Source organism: Sciurus carolinensis, chromosome 1 (genome assembly GCF_902686445.1).
Source record: "Sciurus carolinensis chromosome 1, mSciCar1.2, whole genome shotgun sequence".
Lineage (NCBI taxonomy): Eukaryota > Metazoa > Chordata > Mammalia > Rodentia > Sciuridae > Sciurus > Sciurus carolinensis.
In genome coordinates, this window is record NC_062213.1 from 34,678,008 (window position 1) to 34,694,744 (window position 16,737).

Consider the following 16,737-nt stretch of genomic DNA (forward strand, 5'->3'; position numbering starts at 1 on the left):
TTACATGTGTTATTTGTTTGTTTTTCTTTTAAAAAATAACATTCCTTTGAGGGGGGAGTTAAAGATTTAGTTTGTTTGGCAGCATGCCAAATAGAAAATCCACTATCATCAATTTTCTTTCCAATAAAAGATGATGCTCAGAAGGGTAGACAAATTCCCAGTCTCACCTCATAGTGTAGATGAGATTTTCAAATACTACTAAATGGAGCAGGGTCTATACTGAACTGGAGTGAATTTTTATGGGTGACAAGAGTAAAAATGTAACCATTATATGAGATGATAAACAAGGGAGAAATAGAAAATTTAAAAATCAAACAAAAGGATTTTAGGCATGCCTCCATAAAATGGAGGACTGTGACCTTTTTCCCAACAAGTCAAGGGAGAAAGAAGCTGTCTATGTACTACTTCACTCCCAATTTCACATTCTTGAGATGTTCAAGACCCACTGGAGAAGCGACGTTGGAAAAGTTCTGTTACTAAATTTTTCTTAAATGTGTTTTTAATGGTTGACAGTTTTTTTTAATCTACTGAAAATAATCTTCTCCCTATAAAAGTACATGAACACATAATTTTCATACAATCCCAGAAAGCATTGGAGACTCTCTGAAGATTTCAGTTTCTTCATATGAATTGCTTCATCTATGGATCCAGGGGACTCAGATTTAAAGAATTGGTATGGTGACTCTTGGATGTAATACCAGTGACACAGAAGGTTAAGGCAGGAGGATCACAATTCAAGGCCAGCCTCCGCAATTTAGCAAGAACCTATCTCAACATAAAATTTAAAATGAGGGTTGTGGAAGTTGGGGGTGTAGCTCAGTTGGAGACTACTGGTTAAATCTCCAGTAACACATGAGTGTGGGCACGAGCACGTGCGCGCGCGCGCACACACACACACACACACACACAGAACCACATGGGTCCTAGGGGCATGATTTATGTTTTATGAGATGCAGATCAGAACACTGTCCATAAAATCAGTAGTCCAACTGCAGGGGAACTGTTACCAATACAAACCACTTTATAGTTAGTTTTAATGGATTTCAGTTTCCTCATATGAATTGATCTAACAGCCTATGTAGCCAGGTAGGCAGATTAGGTGACAAAGGGGTGTACTATTTCGTGTCATTTTCCTTACCAATGTCTGGTACTGTATTTGAATTATTTTACATAAATAAAAAGTTCCTTCATGAAACATTATTGGATCTACTTACTGCATCCTTTCCAGTAAGAAACAAAGAACTTGGGTTTGAAAAATGTAAGATACACACCTAGAAGAATTTTTTTAATTGAATGGGTATCACTTCGCAGAAATGCTTGGGACCAGAAGTTTCATATTTCAGAGTTTTTAAGATTTTGGAAAATGTGCATAGACTTTACTAGTTGAGCATCTTTAATCCAAAAATCTGAAATTCAAAGTGCTCCAAATTCTGAAATATATTGACCCTCAATGTTCAATGCTTTGGAGCATTTTGGATTTTCAGATTAGGGATACTCAGAGTACATTTGGTGGGGTTGGCCCTGAGACTATTTCAGATGATAACACAAGGTCCTTTCTTTGCCAATTTATATATCTCTGTCTTTTCTTTATATACTTCAACCAAAACCACATATTGCAACAGATTGGATGCATGAGGATACAGCTGTCTTAAGTCAGATTAAGACTTATGAAGATGGAAAACAATGCCACTCTTCTAATTTTTAGAAAATAGTAATTTAAATGTCACTCATTTTTATTATAAAAGAATTTACAGATATTTTAATTTTTGTTTTAATTTCCAAATAGTAAATATTAATGGATATGATCCATACAAACAAAATTTCTTTGGAGCTAAATTTAAGAATGTTAAAGGAGCCTGCTTACCAAAAAGTTTGAGAACCTGACAAGTTTAAGACACAAGTAGGTAGATGAGAAAGTGTAGGGGTAGGAGGTGTGTTAATGCAGGGATAGTAAGGGACTGATGAGGACATCCATCCTGTGTCTTGTATTGGGGACAGAGTTCCTTGAATGGTACCGAAAGCCCGGTGGGAGAAGGGGTGCCAATCCAATCTATTTCTTTACTTTGCATGCAACCCCACCAAAACACAGCACAGTTTATAAGAGTTCAGGAAACAAACAAGTGGAGCATAGAACCCTAAAACCAGAAAAGAAATCTTCAGATTGCTGAGGGAACACTGAAGTTGCTTCTTTTTCTCCAAAGAGAATGGAAAACATTTCAGAGTTCTGGTTACTTTTTTGCCAGATTATACAAGGCTTCTTAATTATAATTTTGTAATATTTAATTTTATTTGGACTACCTTTTCCAGGGGAGAATCTTAAAGCAGACAAATCAGCAAGCAGATAGAGGGAAAGTCTAATAACATACTCACAAAAAGTAAGTCTTAAAATTTAACATTTACTCTGCCCTAAGCATTGTGCTTGAGTTTGCTGTGGTACAGGGAAAATAATCTTGACTTTGGAATGACAAAAACTGTTTCAAACGATTTGTTTTGCTATATCGTTTTGGGTAATTTAACATGAGTGTTATTTTCTTATCTAAAAGATAAGAATAATATTTATGTCACAAGATTGTTATGGATTAAAAAGAGATAATCAATAGGACAGTATGTAATAAAATAATTTATCGTTGCTTATAAGGCTAACGATAAATCTAACATGAGATAAGACCTTGGACAAAACATTTTAAAAATACAAGGCAGAAGATGTGCTGCATCAGGGTCACTACGGAGGTATTTACAAGTGTCAAGGGGTTCTGGGGGAAGGAGGGTCACATTCCTTGGGAGAACCGGGGAGGGGTGTTTAGGTAAATTAGGGAGCGCTGAATGATCCCTCTTCCCACCTCCCGACCCCATGGTCGGCTCAAGCCCAGTCCTGCAGACTGCCGCCCCCGCCGCGAGATGTCAAACAGCTTCCACGTCCGACTGGAACTGCTCTACACTCTAACCTTGCTCGGCTCATTCCCCGCAACTTAAGCGTAGGCATCAGACCCAGCTCCCCACCCCGCGTTCACTTCCACCCACCCGCGGCCCTTTGCCGGGTGCTAACCGGCGACACCCCAGCCCGCGCCGATCCCAAAGCCAAGGCAGGTAGGCGAAGGAACTCTCAAGTTCCCAGCCTCCAAACGCCTACTCTTCCCTCACACGTGGCCACCTTCAGCCTCGCAACTCGGCCCCGCCCCACCCGCGCGGCCAGCGCGGAGGGCTCCGACAGCGACTGAGCTCCGCCGAGAGCCCCGCTCTCCAGCCCCAGGGAATTTGGCGGCCGGCGTTCGCACGCTCGCTCATCGATTGGCACTGCCTCGCTCCTCGGGCTCCAGTCGCGGGGAAATCGGACTGAGACTCGTGAAGTCCAGCGGAGCGCGGGGCGGGAACCAGGCAGGCGGGCAGGGGATTGCCGAGTGCACGGATGAGCGCGGTGCCGACTCGCGCTCCGTCTGGCGGGAGGCGGCGCCCGCTTCCCTGTGCGGCTCGAGGCCCGAGCCCGGTGTTCGCCGCCCCCTCGCTTCGCGCCAGTGCGCGCGCTGCCTGCCCCTGCCCGGGGGAAGGCTGCTTCTCGTGGGTTCTCGCTCCGCCCGGGGTGCGAGCGGGCGCGCGGCTGAGGGAGGGAGCGCGCGCGGGCGGCGACAGCCCCTCCCCTCCCCCTCCCGCCGCCGCGGAGAGCGCAGGGAGCAGCCCGGGGCTCGGCGGCGGCAGCGGCGTCTGGCCCCAGCTCCTCCTCCTCCTCCTCCATCTCCTCGCTCCCTCCATCTGCCGTGGTTATGGCCCGTCGCTGGAGCACAAAAGAGTCTCCGCGGTGGAGGTCTGCGTTGGTCTTGCTGTTCCTCGCTGGGGTGTACGGTAAGTGTCAGCGTCCCTCGTTCCGTGTTGACCGAACAAAGCTGGGGCGACCCGGGGCCCCGAGGCCTCCAGGACGGGGTTTTCCCGGGAGACCGGCGGGGAGACCCCGGCCGCTGGCAGGACAAAGACCGGAGCGGTGTGGGAGGGAGATGCGGTGCGAGGGCTGTCCCCACACGGAGATGCTTTCGCCCACCTCGAGCTCCTCGGGGTGTGGGCAAGGGCTGGGGGTCCCGGCCAGGGGGACCCGGGGGAGCGAGGGGTGCGGCGCACTTCCCGACCGGGGCAGGAGGGCCCCGGCGCCGGCTCCTCGCGCACTCGCAGCCGCGGCACAGTCCCACACACACAAAGGTGTACGAGCGCGAGAGAAGGGAGGTCGCCCCCGCCGCCGCGGGACGGTCCTGCCACCCCTCCCCTCCCTGGCTCAGGAAGTTCTCTCTCTGGCGAAATTGCCACCGCACCGATTCCTTTTGGTTCCCACTCTGAAAAAGCACCCCGCTGCTTTCTTCTTACCTCTCCACCTCGAGGGCCCGAGGCTCAGTTGGTCCCGGGCGTGTAGGATCCTGTTGGTTCACCAGGAGGAGCACGCGGAGAAGGCCAGAAAATAGTTTCCAGCCCCTTCTCAGTCTTTCCCTCCGAGGGCGTGCACGTCTGCTCGAGTGGTGGCACAATTGTCATTTCATCCATCATCGTCCGCACTGTTGGCCCTGCCGTGTTCTCGTCTGGATCCATCAGGTTCGGGATACCCTTTCGGGTTACGCGAAGGCTGAACTGTGAAGTCCTGACTGTGTGTCGGGACTGTGTTTTATATTGCGTGGGGTCAGAACAAGCTCTAAGTGGAATTAATTGGAGAGGACATTCATCGGTTGAGAGATTTGAGTTCCACCTCTGACTTCACCGTTCTTAGTTTATCAGTTAAACGCGTTGAAAGACAGTTTCAGAGAAAACAGTTAACCTTTCCTTTTGGAGTATCATTTTGATTTCTCCAAAAGAAAATAAATATGTTACCATTTTTTGGTAAATTTTACTTATAAAAAGTCTAAGTTATTTAATTCGACTAGTATAATAGGGAGGGTGAAGGGGGTCAGTCAATATCTAATTCATGAGGAAGTATCTCTTTGAAAGCATTTATCTGTGGAATTGAATTTGATGATAACTTTTAAAACCCGAGAATTTACACTACATGAAAAAAATGTAGTGAACTTAAATTGGCATTTACCAACAGCCAACAAATAGTCTTTTCAGTGTAATTCAGGATGTGTTTTTTTTCCCCTTTCTGAGGCATATATTATTTTGTTTCTGGGAAAAAAGGTGGTTTGGTGCACATTTGATGTAGTAATTGCCAATGATGTGCCTTTGTGGGTCCAGAAAACTCAATGTATGATTTCGGATTGTTAGTTGCATAAAGTGGCTATAACCGGTGCTTGCCTGATGACTTGTGGGTTTGGGTCTACACCATAGATCAATAAGCTATTATGTTGCTTCTTCTAGCCTGAAGGTGGGTATAGATGTGCACTAAGTTTGGAGTAATGGCCCAGGAGAGAGAAGAAGTGAGTGGAATCTTTAATCTAGGGTGATCAGGAATGTCTAGCTGTATATGTCCTGCACTGTAATCAGAAATGAATTTCTGTGATGTTTGGTCAGACTAAATAAGTAAATGGGCTCTTCTTTTAATAAACCTGCGTCATGGTGTTTGAACTAAGTCTTTTGCCTCTAGGGATAAGAGGTTGGAAGCCCCATAATTTGCTTGGTGCATTTTTTTTTTTTTTTTTTTTTTTTTTTTTTTTTTTTTTTACTTGCATACAAAGTGACTTTCTGGTAGATGCTTCTCAAAGGTTTATCATTTGGAAATTTGTTGTTGAGTGAGGAATGGTTAGTCAAAGACTAAGCTCCATATTCCAACACTGTGGGACCACGTTGTAAAACTAGCAGGTAATTATGCTAAAAGTTGATGTCTCAAGCCACATAAGTTTCAGGGTATAAGAAAAAAGGAGACACTGAGCCAGATAGAACCTTGTATCAGAGATTAAAGGAATCCTTCATCTACAACTGGGGAAATTCTCTGTATACCTGTGTGTGTGTGTATTCTGTCTCCAACCAAATGTGGATTTATTTCAATTTTAAAAAGCTATAACAATAGTAGGGGATGTGCTTCCATAACAATAATGAGAGATGGGTGACTAGAATATGTAATTTTGATGAATAGTAGTTGCATCCTGATAGAGTCATCACCTAGAGTCTCTTAGAACAGTTATTAGCTGGAATTTATGAAAGCCCCCTTATACAGTCATAAATTTTTGTTTTTTAAAGTGGCTTCAAAATTAATTAGGAAATACTGTCAAAACAATGGAATATTCAGCTTCATTCTTAATACAGATCCAGTGAAGAAAAGGTGGTTTATTGGCTTGTATTTAGAGAATTTCAATAATAATACAGTGTGATTCATATTTATTAACTGCAACATTAAATACTCCAATTGGTGCCTTGAATCTTTGAAACATTTTGTGTACCTTTTTAAAAAATATCCTTACTTGGTGGTGTTACTCTTCATGTAACCATTTTTTAATGGACTATGATATGTGACTGTTATGCTTTGAAGTTACATTTCTGAATCCTTTCTGGATTTTATTTGAAATTCTAAATTGTATAAATTACACTGTGTAGTTTTACAACAGCCTACAGTTAAAGTTTTCTAAGAGTATTTGTCCAAGGACCAATAATTATCTTTCCGAAATTTATATAGCTTCACTGCATTGAAAGTGCCTAAAGGAAACCTCTGCAGTCTTTCAGAATTTGAAGGGATAAGAACATTAGTGGTAGCATCTGTGAGCTGGACATTGTCCTAGGCCTACCATCAGAAGAGAAAGTACTTTCTTTCTCAGATAACGAAATGGGCCTTTTACAAATGAATGGATTTTCCCTAATCTGTGACTTCCAGTCATTAGAAACTGTTAGTCTTGCTCACTTCCCAATTCACAATTTTTAATTGTAGCAGTTGCATTGCTTTATCCTTTCTACTTCTGTTTGTCTCCCAGATCAGTGTTTTCTGACTTTCACTAAAACCCACTCTTCAAATGCATTTTACATTGTTTTCAATATTGAAATAATACCCTTACTACCAGTGATATAACCAGATATTTTCTATTTATTCTACCTCCTCCCTTCCGTTGTTCCTTACCTCATTTGCTGGTTTGGACTCACTAATTTTGGACCCACTAATAAATTGTAATCCTTAAGTTTGATTAAAAACTGCCCTAGATGAAGTCTTAATATGTAATTCAGATTATTTGCTATGATTTTACTATATCCCTGAAGAATTGCAGTGGTTAGTTTTTAGTTATCTGTTGCCAAAGCATTTTGTAGCATTCAGAACTCTTCCTGATGTACACCAACTGACCTGTGATAAAATTCATCTTTTAACTGGTTTTCAATGTATTATAACTAAGAGCCTTTATTGCACTGTTCTAGATGTTACAGCAACATACGATATTCTTTTTTTTTTCTTGCATTATATGTCTAATGAATGAATCTTTTTCCATGAATTTTATGGAACATTCAGCAGCACTTTAAAAGTTTCCAGTTGAAAGATAGACTAGAAGTTCCAGTTTTAGAAAGGTTGTAGAAATAACGGAACATAAGAAAAAAGTCTAAGTAGATAGCAATTACTTCTAAAGAAGTCAAACTTGATTACATAAAATATGTTGAATAAAACTGAATTAATTGCTTAACTTAAACTCTTCCTTGAGTTCAGAATCTAAATTATATCCATATCCTAGTGAGAATATGAAGGGAGACAGTATGTCTACAACATTTAAGGTGGTTATCGACCAAAAAAGTGTTGAATGACTACTTTTAGAGAGGTAGCTCTATTCCAGGAAAAGTTTGGAGGAGATTTGAATAATGTAGGGTAAATGATTTGGAAGGTTCCTAGAAAGTAAAATTGGTGATGAAAGCTTAAGGGGAATGTTGAAAAGTGAACAGCAGTTAAAGAAAATGTTGACTTTAATTTTGTGCATAGAAATTTAAAGTATCAAGAATTAAGGGAATGAGAGATCTTTTATATTTCTGATTTGATGTGTTTTTATTTCGCTTTTTTGGTTATTGTATTTTGTTTTTATTTTTTCTTAAATTTTATTACTGATAGTAATAATTTAAAGAAAAAAGTAAAAAGGAGACCAATATGTTAAAAATTAGGTGAGTTTTATATAGATATAAGCAAATAGAAAATGAGTTTAGAATTTTAGAGTATTGTTCCTAGTCTTGGTACAAGTCTTTGTATGTATGAAGGTTGTTCTAAATTTAGGAATTGAAGTTAAGGTTACCTTTCCATTCTGTTTCTTTTCTTTTTCCTCAACTCTGCTTCCTCCCTTTTTAAGATAGATAGGTAAATAGGTGTACATTACTTATCCCCATTTCTAAGATTTAGAATTAGATTTTGTAAATATAAGTTATCTATCTGTTCAGGTACATGCCATTCTTTTTTAAGTAGATGCAAATGTTTCTATAGTTTCTATACAGGATTAATTTAGGGAATTCTCACTAAGCTATAGAAGGGAGAAAGTGAACCTAACATTTATTAAGCATTTATGAAGTTAGTTACTGTACTTGATCTTTATTCATTGATAATTTTCAGTAAGTCTCATTTAGCAATCTTGTGGGGCATTTACTCCTTTTTAATAGAAGAGAAAATGGAAACTCAGAAAAGTTTATCTGAGATCAAACCACTAGGAAGTCCTGGAATCAGAATTACAATCTAATCCTGTCTCTTCACTATTAATCTATTTAACGAATACTTGTCAAGCATTTGCTTTTGTCTGTACTGTGTTAGGTATACAACCTGATGAACATAGTTCCTGCCCTTATTATATTACAGTCTAGTCAATGAGTTGTAATAAATTCTCTAGCAGAAACAAAGCACAGACAGTAAATAACAGTAATTAGGAAAAGTCTTCTTTGGCAGCATTTATAAGACCTGAAGGATAACTAACCATGTTAGCGTTGGAGTAAGAGAAACTTGCATAAGGAAATACCTTATGAAAGGCCCAGAATCAGCTAAGAGCTGATGATAGAGCTGGTGTGTTGCCAGTAAATGAATAAAATCTCTGTAACAAGTGGTTTAAGTGTTAACTATTGAAGAGGTTTTGGTAACATTGTGATTTGTCTTTTGAAGTAGTTTAATTTACTACTGTGTGGAATATTGTGAGATAGGCAAGAGTAGGGAGGAGATGGTTAGGAATTTTGTAATCCAGGTGACACAGGGAACTTGAACCAAGGATTGCTCTGTTGATAGGGAAAAAAGATACTTCGTCTTTGGTCACAAGAGGGAAAGAGAGAAATATTTGTGTAAGTGTCCTTAGGTCTGGATGGGAAGATGGAGATTGTATCTGTTTGTTCATATTCCTCAAAGTAATGTCACATGAGATTACTTGTTGAAAGTGAAGAGAATTGAGAGATTGAGGGTGATTTTTGTGTCTTCAGTTTCATAGAACAGTTTGGACCCTTAGAAGTTAAGTTTCTGTTTTTTATTCTAGAAGAGAGCAGATTAAGAAAAGTTAATACAAGAAGGGCATAGTGTGGTGAGCGTTGTACAACAGATGACAAGAAGGTCTGAGGAGAAACCTGAGAAGGGTCCTGTGGGGAACTTAACTCTCACAGCCTGTCCTCTTTGTATACTTGAGGAACGTCTCCTGCCAGAAGCAAAGAACATTTTTGGCCAAGTTAAAAGCTTTGAACTATGTGATCAATAAAAATTGCTTCATGTCTTTGGAAGAGTCAAGAATATATCAGTAGTTAAGTGAATTTCAACAGAATAAAGTGACCTTTTACATTTTTTCCCTGGGTTGTGTACCTTATAGAAGATAGAACTTTAGAAAGTCTCAACACTTAAAAGTAAATGAGTCTGACAGAATAGTTTTCCTCTTGATAACTCCATGCTCCACTAGTATTAGTGTAAAAAGTGAATTTGTTTTACACTGATGTACTTACCATGGAAGGAGACTAAGTTGATATCTACCTTTAATTCATTTACATTTCAGTTCTTAGAGAAATCAAAAATAGTGCTAATGTTTTAATATTAGAATTAAGTGGAACACAGTAGAATGTTTAGTAATTAGAATTTACCTTTTCAAATATGAGGAAGAGTAAACCTTTTATCTGACAACTGAATAGCTAAAGCATCTTTCAGGTTTTAAGTGCCTATGTCAGAGAAAATATACAGAGAAATAAGATGAATCTTTGTATTTGAAATATTCTGAAATATAATTCAGTTTCTTGAAATTGTTATTGCCTGTTCTCATGGCACTAAAACTTGTACTAATAGTTAGAATACAGAACATCTTTCCAAAATAATGCCATGATTAATCCTCAAAATAAATGTCAAGTGTAGGTATTATTAGAAGAAACTGAATCTTTGAGAGTAATGATTTTGTCTACTATTCTTTTCTGCTTCCTCTTGTAGAGGCCCATTGTTTTTTGTTTTCTTTTTCTTCATTGTTGTAATGGCTGCTAAACTAGTCTTGGCTCTAGACTTGGACTGATCAGTCACCTCACACATAACAGCCAGAGCAACTTCTAAAGTATAAATCTGATTTTGTAGCTTTCGTTTGTGAAATCCAACAGTAGTTTCCTATTCTTAAAATACTAATATAACTCACCAGAGCCTTTATGATTGTCTAGCTTCTACTTCTCTGCCTTATCTTGTGACATTGCCCTTTGTAGCTCTGCTTCATCCTCCTCTACACAACCTTCCTGCCATACTGTAGAGTTCTCCTGTCTCCTGGTCTGTGTACATACTGTGCTCTCAGCCTGGTTTATCTTCTTTCCTGCATCACTTTCTTCATTAGGCTAACTCCTGCCTGTCCTTTGGCTTTCCTTCAGATGCTGCCACCTTGGAAAAGTCTTTCTTGGTTACTCCAAACTATGAACACATCTGTCTTTATAATGTAAGCCTCAAATGTAAATCATTACATTAGTTTTAAATTTTCCTATAGCCACACTAAAAATAAAAAAAATTAAATTACTTAATAATATACTTAACCCAGTATATCTAAAATACTGTCATTTTAACATGTAATCAACAAAATAATTATTAATAAGAGTCTGAATTAAAGTTTTTCATGCTGTCTCCATAATCTTTTATAAATTTTATACTTACAGCTCATTTTCATTAAAGTAGTTATGTTTCAGATGATCAATAGTCACTTTGAATAACAGTGTCTATTAAAGCTAAATAGCAGCCCTGGTATCCCAACAGCACCATTTCTAGGTATGAATTCAACAGAAGAAGGTATTCAATGTGGGTGCCAAAAGACATGTACAAGAATATAGCCTTCTTAATTTGTTATAGTCCCAGACTAGAAACAACCCATGATGTACATCAGCAATAAAATGTATGAATAAATTATGATATGTTAGTATAAGGAAGTATAGTACAGCAGTATTTTTAAACTGGTAGGTCTCAGAATTCCACAATCGTTGGGGAATCCAAAAAATGTTTTGTAAATGGGAGATATATGTGCATTGACAAGATTAGAAATTAAAATTGAGAATTGTTAAAGTATTAATTCATCTAAAATGACAATAAGAAACCCATTACATGTTATTATAAATAACATGTTAAATAAAAATGTATAAATGAAAAATAGCTATATTTTCCAAAACAAAACAAAAAATATAATGAGTGAATTGTTTTACATTTATGCACATTACTGTAGAGATAGTTATGTGTGTGAAACAAACCTAGTATAATGCCAGATAGTGTTTATTGAATAGGTAGATTGGTTTATCCATATCAATTACATTCATGTGATTCTGTTGTTGAACTGTTTTTGATTTCATGAAAATTCCATACCAAGATGGTTTTAATCATCTAGAATACATTTACTAATATTTGTTAGACTTTGCATTTATATTGATGAGATCAGTTTACAGTCAGTTTTGCTGATTTTGGTGGTCAGGAACAGTATAAAAAATTTTAGTGTTCTCTGTTATGAGTAGTAAAAGAGTTGTGGGCTGGGGTCATAGTGCAGTGGTAGAGTGCTTGCCTAGCATGTGTGAGGCACTGGGTTCAACTCTCAGTACCACATATAAATAAATAAAATAAAGGCCCATTGATGACTAAAAGAAAATTTTAAAAAGTGTGTTTGTTCATGAATGGTGTAATACTGTAATAGGAAAGTAAAACTGAATAGTTTTGTATTAATAAGAGCTGATGAGAGAAACGTTTTCATTCCTAGTGTGGTTAGACTTTATTTCACTGAGCATAGTAGTAGAGATGAGCCTATAAGAAGTAGATCCTTTCCTATGAATAAACCTTACAAATATATTAATAAGTCAATAAAATATCTTAGTGGAGATGGATTGGTCCCATGAGAAATGGAACTCACATATGAAAGCAGCAGTTGTTGGGGTAGAAATGGAAATGCTAAATGTGAATTGAACTCAGGTCAGGGGGTTGAAAGTCTCTTAAATCACCTCAGGTACAGTGTACCTGTTTTATATATTTGATGCTTGATAGCACACTTTGCTTAAATATAAAACATCCAGTTTTATAAAATGATTAAAATGGTTGGCTGTAGTTAGGACCAATATGAAAACTACAAATGAGTATAGATAAAATTGAAGAAATTTGCATAGAATTCAACTCTACATTACTTTTTCCCATTGAATTACAATGAAGAATGGTTTGATATTTCTAAAAAATAAAATTGACAGATAATAATTATACATATTTATTGGATACAGTGATAATTTGATAAATATATACAATGCATAATGATTAAATCAATGTAATTAACATTTCCATTTCCTTAAAACATTTATCATTTCTTTGTGTTGGGAACCTACAAGCTCCTCTCTTTTAGTTCTTTAAAAAATATATAATAAATTCTTATGAATTACAGTCACCCTTCTGTGCTGTAGAACACTAGAACTTATTTCTCCTATATAACTAAATTTGGTACTCATTATCCAACCTCCCTCTAGAGCATTTGATTTGATTGATGGTTATGGGTAGGTTAGAGCGAATTAGAATCAGAATACATGATTTAGCTCTGCTTTTTATTTTATTTTATTTTTATTCTCTGATCTAAGTAGGGACCTAATTAGCTAGAGTAAATAGATGATGTTGTTTCTTAAAAGTTTGTTAGAACTCTAAAAGTATAATATATGTGCTTAATGACTTTGGAGGAATAACTATTTTTTCAATTTCTTCTTGGAGTCAATTTCGCCAATTTATATTTTCCTAGAATGTTGTTATTTTAGCAATATTTCTGTATTGCTTTAAAGTTATAACAGTATCTTAAAATATTTTCTACATCTATATCACCCTTGCCATTTTATACCCATCTGTTTCACTGTCATTTTTTTTCTTCAAAAGACTTATTACAGGTTTCTTTATTTTAGGTGTTTTCAGAGAACTAGTTCTTGGTTCAGTTTCATGGTATACTGATTTCCTTGGTTTCTAGTTTAATAACTTATGTTAATCTTTAAGATTTTAAGCTGATTCTTAAAAAATTTTGTTTAAAAATTTTATGGAAATGATATTTTACCCTTTTGGTGTAAAGTTCTCTTGATTTTAACACATATACAAATTCATGTAGCTATCACCAAATTCAAGATACAAAATGACTCAGAAATCTTCCTCCTGCTATTACTTTGTGGGTACATCCTCTGCCTACCCATAGTAATCCTTGATAATTGCTGATGGATTTATCACCATAGTTTTGTCTTTTTGAGAATGTCATATAAATAGAATTGTACAACATATACCACTTGAGACTGGAGCTTTTACTCAGTGTAATGTCTTTGAAACATCCACATCATTGATTGACTCAATAGTTTATTCCTTTTTGTTGTTGAATAGTATGCCATTGTATGGGTGTACCTCAGTTTTATTAGTTCATTTGATGGGTATTTGCGTTGCTTTCTGTTTGGTGCTATTATATATAAAGCTGCTATAAAAACTCTTATACAGGTTTGTGTGTGGAAATAGTTTTTAGTTCTGTAGGTTAAATACTTAGGAGTGGAACTGCTGTGTCCTAAGTTTTATGTATGGATTGTTTTTAGAAGAAACTACCAAACTGTTTTCCAGAGTGGTTGTTAACTGCATTCTTACTGGCAATGTGTGAGAATTCAGACTGTGGACCTTCACCAACTCTTAGTATTTTCAATATTTTTTATTTTTGTCATTCTAAAAATTATGTAGTGGTAACTCCTGATTTGGATTTGCATTTTTAAAAACGAATAATGATGTTAAACATCTTTTCACATACATTTTTGCCATCTCGACTGAAGGGTTCACCTTTGTTACCCATTTTTAATTCTTTTTTTTTTTTTTTTTACTGTCTAGTTTCAAGAAGACTTACGTGTTTTGTGTTTTCTCTCTGAATCTGTATGTTAACTTTTCTATTCTCTTGATAGTGCTACCTGCAGAGCAGAAAGTTTTTGCATTTGATAAAGTTGAACTTAACAGGTAACTTTTATTTTTTGAATTATGTTTTTGGTGTCATTTCTGAGAACTCTGTACCTAACCCCAGATTAGAACGGTTTTTTAATTTTTTTCTGAAAGTTTCAGAGTTTTATATTATACATTTAGATCTAAGATCCATTTTTATTTATCTTTTTGTAAGGTTTATAAAAGGTTTATAAAAAAGACTTTGCTTATTCATACTATTTGTTGAAAAGAATGATTATCTTTTCTCCACTGAGCTGCCTCTGCTCCTCTGCCAGAGATCAAGTAGCCATATTGCTTGGGTTTATTTTTGGGACTTTCCTTTCAGTTTTGTTGTTCTGTGTGAATCACTTTGTCATTACCACAGTCTTGATTACTGTAGCTCTATAGTAAGTCTTAAAATTGAGTAATATAATCTCTTTATTTTCATTCTTTGTCGAGGTTTCCTAACTGTCTAATTCCTTTTCTATATACATTTTAGAATCAGCTTGTCTTTATCTGAAAACTCATGCTGGAACTTTGAATGGTATTGTGTTTTATAGATGATGTTGAGAAGAATTAACATCTTCATTATATTCCTTTTTCTGATCTATGAATTTCTTTCATTAGTGTTTTATAGTTTTGTCATATAGACCCTGTGTGTGTGTATGTGTGTGTATACATGTATATATTTACATATATATTCATTTCTTTTTCAGGGGAGCTGTTGAAAATGATGTTACTTTAAATTTTGGTTTTCAGTTGTTCTTTACTTGTATGTATGAAATATGACTGCCCACTTATTAATTCTGTGAGTATTGTTTAGATTTTCCTAGAATTTTCTATATAGTTATGTCATTCATAAATATCAACAGTGATGTTCTTGTCTTTCCAAACTTACGCCTGCCTGCCCTCTCTTACTGTAGTCTTTCACGTATGGCATTGGCCAAGACTTTTTAAATACTAAGTAAAGTTAGAGGAGTGAGAATGCCTGCTTGTTTTCCACCATGGGTGTGGGGCTCAGTTTCTGCCATTAAGTACATTAGCTGCAGGGTTTTCACAGATGACCTTCATCAAATTGAAGAAGTTCCTTCCTATTTCTAGTGTGCTGAAAGTTTTTATCACAAGTGAATGTTGTATTTTGAAAAGTTTTTTTTTCTATGTCTGCTGGTATCATTATGATTTTTCTTTTTAGACTGTTAACATAGTGATTTTATTGATTGATTTTTTTAATATTTAACTTTTCATTCTCAGGATAAGCCAATTGGTTATAATGTAATATGCTTTTGTTAAAAAGTGTTGACAGTTTTATACATTGAACTTCAACTTTTTAAAGTGTACAATTCAGTTGTTTTTAGTATATTCAGAGTTGTGCAACCATCACAACTAATTTCAGAGTATTTGCCTCAGTGCAAAAGGAAACCCTGTATGTATGCACCTTGACCCTGTTCTTTCCCTCTAGCCCTTGGCAATCATGAATCAATTTTGTGTTGCTATATATTTGCCTGTTTTGGACATTTCTTACCTATGTAATCATATAATATGTGGTCTTTTGTGTTTGATTTTTTATCTGGTGTGATATTTACATGATTCATCCATATTGTAATATAATTCAGTACATCATTCTTTTATTGGCCAAATAATATTCCATTCTGTGGCCATGGCATATTTTATCTGTTCATCATTTGACAGGCATTTGGTTAGTTTCTACTTTTTAGATAATGTTGTTGTGGATATTTGAGTAACAAGATTTTTGTCAGCTTATATTTTCATTTCTCTTGGGTATATACAGGAAAGTGGAATTCCTAACTCATAGGGTAACTTTTATGTTTACCTTTTGGAAGAACTCCAACTTATCCAAAGAGCAGTATTATTTTACATTCCAACTAGCAATGTATGAAGGTTATGTTTCTCCACATCCTTACCAATGCTTTGTTGTCTCTTTTTTATTACAGCTGTTCTAATGGGTGTCAAGTAGTATAGCATTGTGGTTTTGATTTGCATTTCCCTAATACATAATGATGTTGAGGTTTTTTATATGTATTGTTTGTCTGTTTGTATATATATATATATATATTACTAAGAGAATATACATTCAAATCTTTTGCTCATTTCTTATTTGGTTAAATTGTCTTTTTGTTGTTGAGTTGTAAGATTTGAGTTGTAAGAGTTGTAGAGATGTGTGTGTATCATGGTGGGGTTTTTTGTTTCTTTGTTTTGGTACTGGGGTTTGAACCCAGGGATATTTATCACTGTGCTACATCCCAGGTTCTTTTTATTTTTTATGTTGAGGCAGAGTCTTATCTTGCTGAGTTGCTTAAGGTCTCACTAAGTTGCTGAGGCCGTTGTCAGAGTTGTGATCCTCCTGAGTTGCTGGGATTATAGGCATGTGCCACCATCCCCAAATGAACTGTTGAGTATCAATTCTTATCTGGGCTATGACTTGGAAATATTTTCTCCTATTCTGTAGTTTT

The 16,737-nt window shown here is 36.8% G+C and overlaps 1 protein-coding gene across 2 annotated transcripts in view; it reads left to right on the forward strand.

Annotated features, from left to right (window-relative positions):
- The first annotated feature begins 3,412 nt into the window (after positions 1 to 3,412).
- Lrp12 (LDL receptor related protein 12) overlaps positions 3,413 to 16,737 on the forward strand; it is an 83,183-nt gene continuing 69,858 nt past the window's right edge. For both annotated transcript variants that reach the window (XM_047516998.1, XM_047517009.1), the window contains exon 1: positions 3,413 to 3,837. In XM_047516998.1, coding sequence (XP_047372954.1) covers positions 3,759 to 3,837 — 79 coding nt within the window. In that variant the 5' untranslated portion in view covers positions 3,413 to 3,758. The remainder of the gene's footprint in view (positions 3,838 to 16,737) is intronic.